At 39.9% G+C, this 7,500-nt stretch overlaps 1 protein-coding gene across 1 annotated transcript in view; it reads right to left on the bottom strand.

Annotated features, from left to right (window-relative positions):
* Positions 1–7,500, bottom strand: part of LOC134189668 (phospholipid-transporting ATPase IB-like) — a 33,599-nt gene that overhangs the window by 14,331 nt on the left and 11,768 nt on the right. The window contains 2 exon segments of the mRNA XM_062658020.1: positions 400–514; positions 573–642. Coding sequence (XP_062514004.1) covers positions 400–514; positions 573–642 — 185 coding nt within the window.

Below are 7,500 nucleotides of genomic sequence, written 5' to 3'. Positions count from 1 at the left end.
TGTGCTTTGCAAGTACATCCTGTTGATCGGCCTGCCATACACGCAAGACCCACAAATGGCGATGATGAGGTGGTGGAAGCATTGTTGCAGACGACAAACCTCCAGACCACAGATCTCCAGACAACAGACCTCCAGACAACAGACTTCCAGACAATGGACGCATTGTGCTAGGGACGGACATTACACAGCAATGGTAAGTACATATTATTTCTAACATTTTATATAGGTGACATCACACATATTGAAAAGTGGAAACATCAACCGTTTGTTTTTGGAGCGGGGGATAGTGTCTGAATAAAAACAAAATTTGTTTTTTGTAAATGTTGATAAATACGAACAGCCTCTTACTACATATGACTACTTCAATTATTTCTAGAAAAGGACACATACTTCACATACCTGGAGATGATGCCTGATACACTATGGTATCAGTACCGCCTCTCTTAAATTCCGGAACAACTGTATGGCATACTGCAAGTATGGTAAGAAATTCTCGAATAACAGATGAAGATGGCTAAACATACAAACAAGTTGCAAAGCAATCCAAACAAAGAAAGACATTGATAACTAACATGATGCGTTCTTAGATTATTCAACAATCTGAAGTCATAAAACTCCGGCGAATCTCCAGAAAAGTCACCACTATAAGACAACACCTCTACTCAATACCAAATAGCAAAAAGTAAAACAACAGTACATATGATATAGCACTTCAATGAAATAACTACATACTGCATTACACTGGTCTCCTGTAATTCTGGAGTTGCATAATCTGCACATAGCTTAATTATATAATCTCCTTCTAAGAACCTGCACAATTCTCAAATCACAGAACATGTAACAATCTCAACACATTTCATATGTATACAAATAGGTTTAGTTACACTGTGTGCAAAAAAAACCATTTGTAAAAACACAATTTTGAATAAAATGTAACAATAGTCAACATGCCAGACTTTCTATTTAAAAGCCTATAACAAATACAATCTTTGCTAAGCCAGTTTTCTCACATATACTCAGTTATGTGGGCGTTTACCTAATGCCACGCCCACTTTTGCCCTTTGTTCCCTTTCAACAATGTTTCACAGCTGTTCTTATCTTCAAAAACATTGCTTGTGAAGAAAGACTAAATAGTTCTCTGTGACACTGACATGATTCACATGCATCTAGCTGGTATGCATGTATGAACAGTGTTTGCATGTGAACACCAGGTGTGAAAGTGTGATAAGTGGCTGCATGCATGAGTACTGTTTGCTAACCACCTACTCTCGGACTCTCAGCACTGTCAGGTCTTGGTCCTGGATGATCTAAGCAACTAATTCCAAATGCAAAAGCTTAATTGCTCAAAATAAAGCATAGCAGGCCTCTCTGCCGAAAGATCCTGGAGAGAACACTGTAAGCATGTGATTATTATTCCATACAGTACCCCAAACAACCATTCACTGCTTTAGAGTTTCAAGAACCAAATGACAATGGATCTACTGGTATATAAGGTCAACCATCATGCAATGGCGTTCAAATAGGGATGGCAAGAACGAACAGCAACATTTAATAATTATTGGAAAGAGTATTACCAAAATTAAGAAATATTCAAGACCAGAGATTTTGTGATGCTTTGAACAAACAGCTTGATAGCATGGTGGAAGAAGAAGATATGAGAAAACAAACCTCGTGGTGACACTTTGTTATTATTGCAGAAGAATTTAGGAAGGCTTCTTTGCAAGTCAAGGACAATAAGGCCTCAGATTTGGATGATATTCAGGCAGAACATATCAGAAATAGCTCCCTGAATCTTTATAGAGATATTGCTGGCTTGTTCACAGGATTGATCAAGCATGGCTGTGTTCCAAGTAACTTTAGAGAAACTGCAATAATCCTTATTTTGAAAGATCAAGCTGGAGATAGAAATAGTCCGGACAATTATAGAGGCATAGCGATCTCGTCAGTGCTGGGGAAAACTATTAAAGAAAATTATCATGGCAAAACATGAAAGAGTCTGGCATACAAACAAGCAACAATTTCGCTTCAAGGCTGGTCATGAAAGCGATATGTCTACATTTGTTGTACGCGAGTCTATCAATTATTTTCTTGAAAATGGAAACAAGATTGTATTTGGATGCTTTCTTGACTTGTTGAAAGCGTACCGTATTACCCCACCTAGAAGGGCAGGGGCTCCTATTAGAACATTTGGTACTACCGTTAACTTCCAAAACAGTGCGCAGCCAAAAAATCGCCCAGTGGGTGAGCGATCTTTTGAAAATCATTCTCATTTACAGCCCATGGGCCACTAATAAGAATCGAGATTGTGGTGCGTGATTCAACCTCGTGGCTTAAAGTTGGTTGACATTCCGAGGCTCTAATAGTAATGTGCGTTACTATACTACAGTGAACGTCTACTGATATGGCAAACGAACAGTGGCCTTACACTGTGAAACAAAAGTTGAGCTTTGTCAGTAGACGAAAAGAAGAATTTGGAAGCAATGTTAGACTTAGCTGCGTCTCGTGAACTGGGTATTGACCGAAAGAGCTAGGCTACGCACAAAAATGGAGAGATAAACTAAAGAAGGAACCTCTAAAGAAACGTCTGACAAGAAGCATAGATTCTAGGGCAGTCGGGTCTGGTCAAACTCCTAAGTTAATAAGAACTAAGTATGCAGAACGTTGCAAGATGATCCCAAGATGGGTCTCATGCTTGGCTAGTCTGTGGTATTCAAGTCAATTTTGCCAATTTGCAAAGTTTCCTTAATTCAAACCTCCCAGGTGCTTATTGAGAACAGACTTTCTTCCATAAAATCCCATTTTCCGTATTGCTGCCCTGGCGCTGTTTTGGAAATTCCCGGTATGTGCCTTCTTACAGTGTGGTTAGGGAATACGGTAGAAGCCATGGAATTCCCCGGAGGATTGCAAACGCAAGAAGACATCACTGATAGCCATATTTCTGATTCGGATCTAGTTGCTTCCTCCACAAATAGATTTTCAGTGAAAACTGCTCTGTGCATCAGCTAGAAATGCTGCAAGCTTTCATCAGAACTGTAATTATCAGTGATGTTTTCCTTTGTCTGTGATCTTCCAGGGAATTCCATGGCTTCTACCCTATTCCCTACCCACACTGTACAAAGGCACATAGTACCAAATGTTCTAATAAGAGCCCTGCCCTTCTAGATATGATATGAAATTGTAATGTAATGATTTCATATCAATGTAATGTAACAGTAATGATTTCATATCAATATTCAACAGCTCTTGTAAGATTAAGTGCCTAGAGTCTGTTCCAAAAGTAGAGGCAGCTGAGGTTTCTGAATAGATCATGTTAGGAGGCACCTATACTCGTGAAATTGACACCATTAGAAAGCCCATCACGTGCCAGTTCTGCTATGGTATTTGCAAAGCTATCAGCATCGACGTCTACCCTCAATGATACTATTTAGCCTACGTGTATGAGTGATGAAAGTTAATGTGGAACTACAAAACATGCATGTGTGCAAGTACACAGCTTTGTAAAACTTGTTAGCTGGCAGTCACTGTCACTGCACATCTGTAGTTCTGTTGATTCCTCATCCTCTTCACTTTCAATGAAGTAGGAGTGACCTCAATGTAAACAGAATGTTGAAAAATGGAGATATTATAGTAGTTGATAGGTCAATTTTGTAAATGATCTTGGGAAATATTAGCTGTATCCGCATGGTTATGTGTAACACTGTACATGTACTCTTTTACATAATTTACTTGTACATAGTATGATACCTACCCACACCCGTTGATTCTAATACTGGCTTTACACTAGACGATTTGACTCGAGCCACACTGGCCCGTGCTAATTTGACCCCGTGTAAAGGATGTTGGCTCAAGCTAAGTGCAATTAGCCTGTGCTAAATTAGTCTGAGCTAAACCTTAGGGTCAGGCTCGAGCTAAACCTAACAACTTGTTACCTATTTTCGTGTTACTGGGCAACAATAAATATAGTACATTTCCCTCTGTGTATTCCCGTATTTCTCGTCCCGTATTCGCAACCTTGAAGACTTTGATGAACATGTCAAAGAACCTTTTGGAAAGGTTTTGCGCGGGAATCGACAAAATAAGATTAGAAACAAAACAGTAACGTCTTCTTCATGCGCTTGCGCAAAGCATGCCAAACACACCACCATGCCCAGTTAACCTGGATAGTCTAAACACCCCACCAATCACGCCAAATTAGCACGGGCCAGGCTCGAGTCAAATCGTCTAGTGTAAAGCTGGTATAAATCTCCAGATCTTGCAGTTTCACATGATCACACGCAAAGTGACCAAGCACGCGTATGGTATTTTAGAAAGTGCTGCACCTTGAACGCCAACTAAGAGTGCATTACAAACACCTAGAATCTACTTAAGTTCTCACAATGTATACCCTGCTTAGTAATTTAATCGTCTAATATCGTCCATGTGGACAAGGAACTCCAAACTTTGCTCTGTTTATAGATAGATAGATAAATAGATAGATTTTTATAGGATATCATGTAAATTTTCTAGTACAAAGACATCAGATAGATACAGTAAACTACACGAAATGTCAGCTATTGTCCTATTTTTACATCCGGGATTATAACCTTCTACCAATCAGCGGCAAAAGAAAGTGAGCAGACTGGATGAGAAAATAGGAACGTCCTCTGTAGCACACGCCACACCCCATGCTGAATGTTTCTCTTCAGATATTAAAAGAACAAGAACAAACAATTACTCAAGCACAAGCGCATTCTCTAGGTAAGCCGTGGTATCGAGGAATTCTGCTTCAAAGTCTGGCAGGAAAACAGCTCTATCGACGCCATTTTACTTTAGAGAGGAACCACTGATGCCAAGAAGGCAGATCTTCATAATATCTTCGCATTCACATTCGGCATTCTCGACATATCCATAGTAGTCATCCGTAAACGCATTGATTCATTTACAGTGGGCAGAGCTTAATCGACCAGGAAGTGCGGAGCAGGCACGTGGGCGTTGCACATCACAGTAACATCGCCGTTCTCATATATAAAAATGAAGATAACGGAGTAACTTATACTGATCAATTTATCTTGGTAAGATCTACTCATACAAGTTAAGTTCATTTTTTGGACTTCCCCTTTAAGTAATTAATGTGAGCGCGCATGGACATGCTTGAGTTCATTAACTAAAAAGAACCACCTTGTACAAAGTTCAATTTTTTCATGATCACAAGAGCATTGAGTTTCTGTAGTGTAATGGAAAATCGACGTCTCCAGTAGGTCTTGAAGTCAGCAGAGTTGTTCTTTCCTTCTTGATCTTTGAACTTCAGTGACAAAGTGTTCAGCAGACGATCAGCTGTAACACCCCAGGTGCCAAAGTGCTCTAACACTACAGGTGTGCATTTGGATAGATAGATAGACGTATTGTATATCATGTAAATTTTCTAGTACAAAGACATCAGGTACAGTCCGCGTCAAAACTATTGACACATTTATGCTTGGAGGCATGGTCACGGTAGCGTGAGCAGAAACGCATCCGTTTACAGGTCACGCACATTTTCTAGATAGAAAAGAACTATTGTGTATGCTTGTAGGTTTGCTAAACTCTTGGAAACTCACAAGTGTGCATCAGTAGCTTGTGTCCTCCTTTCATTTTTTTTGATAGCATTTCCCTCGCTAGCGTAGCTCTAGACAATGGCGCATTCGGCTAGATGTGTGTTCGATGTACGCGGCTACAGATCACAAGGCGTGAGCAAATGGCATTCCGCCTGCATTGCATCTTCAAGTTCATGAACGTTTTAAGGCCTACGAAGTTCAACACGCCTCTTGATGACCGCCCAGAAGTTTTCTAGTGGTGCAAATCTGGTGAGCTAGCAGGCCAATCAAGAAACCGTGGCACCCAAAGTCTCGTTTTCTTAGCTTCACTAGCTAACAGCGAAATTTTCTTAGGCTTACTGTAGCAATACGATACTTGCGTCATGAAGTTCTCTTCTGCTGGTGGAAGAGCTGACAACTTCCTGTGCTGCCAGCAAGTTCGTTTGCTGATTTACTGTTCTTTGCTGCGTCATGTTCACTAATTGAAGCTGTTTGATGGTTTTCAGCTAGTTTTTGGTCTTCCATGGGAAGCTCTGCATTGAATTCGTTCTCCAGTATTCAGTCTATTGAGAGTTCGGTAAACAGTGGAGCAAGAAACATGTAAAAGTTGGCAGATCCTAGATGGCTTCTTGGTACTGGAGCGGAGTATTAACAGAATATCGCGGCGTTGTCTTTTCACAACTTATTTGATGATGAAACAGTTCTCTACACGAATGTGCAGACTAGGGAATAGCTTTTGCAACTGCTTTTCAGCTGTTTAAGAAAAATATGGCGTAGTTTCTTAGTAAATAGCAAAACAAGAAAACTTTCCAAAATAGTACAAGCAAATCAGAAATGTGTCAATAGTTTTAAAATGTGTCAATAGTTTTGATGCAGACTGCAGATACAGTAAACTATATGAAATGTCAGTTAAAACTCTAACTTAAGTAATTAGTGTGGGCGCGCCTGGACACGCCTGATAGATATAGATAGATTTATTGGATATCATGCAAATTTTCTAGTACAATGACATTAGATAGATACCGCAAACTACTCTAACTTAACTAATTAATGTGGGCACACCCGGACACGCCAGAGTTCATCAACTAAAATAGAACCACCTTGTACAATGTTCAATTATTTCATGATCACACGAGAATTGAGATTCTACAGTGTAACGGAAATACCGACGTCTCCAGTAGGTCTTGAAGTCAGCAGAGTTGTTCTTTCCTTCTTGATCTTTGGACTTAAGTGGCAAAGTTTTCAGCAGACAATCAGCTGCAACTCCCCAGGTGCCAAAGTGCTCAAACACTACAGGTATGCACTTGGATGCATTACCTCCTGGAAAAATCTCACTGTCGTATTTAGCATTTTTATTTCTTCTCTTTTTCTCTTTTTTCTTTTTTTTCTATGCAAAATCCACTCAGTTTGGCACAATTTTTGACAAACTCTTTACTCATGGGATGAGCAAGTGAAATATCCATCTCCTGATCAGACAAATTAACAGTGTCGCATATGAGAATATCAGGTCTACACAGATTGTTCGGATATCTATTTCATGGTTCTTTCTTGTGGAGAACGGCTAACTCCAAGAGTTTACAATTGAGTCATGGGCCCAGATGGGGCCTCCTTCGTGTTTACATGTTAAAGGATAATAACCAAAAGAGTCAAGGTGTGTCCCACAATCGCATTTTATCTTGCATTTCCTGAAAGGAAAGTGAAGTCCTAAACGTAAACAAGCTGGTAGGCAAAATTTGCCGGGTTTTAGTGCAAGGTTGTTTGACGTTGGGATTGCTTGTAAGAAGGCACCAGCTCCCTTTCCACTGACTGATCTAAGTTTGGCTGAAACTTCATCTGAGTTTCTTTTCCTAACAGAAGATTGTAATCACGATCAGCCATTGTGCATGTGAGACAATGTTGTAACTTTCTGGATCTTCCAAGAATTTGACTGAGGGATTTTGCACTTAAT

The sequence above is a fragment of the Corticium candelabrum genome, chromosome 14, assembly GCF_963422355.1.
Source record: "Corticium candelabrum chromosome 14, ooCorCand1.1, whole genome shotgun sequence".
Classification (NCBI taxonomy): domain Eukaryota; kingdom Metazoa; phylum Porifera; class Homoscleromorpha; order Homosclerophorida; family Plakinidae; genus Corticium; species Corticium candelabrum.
This window is presented reverse-complemented; position numbering and strand designations above follow the sequence as displayed.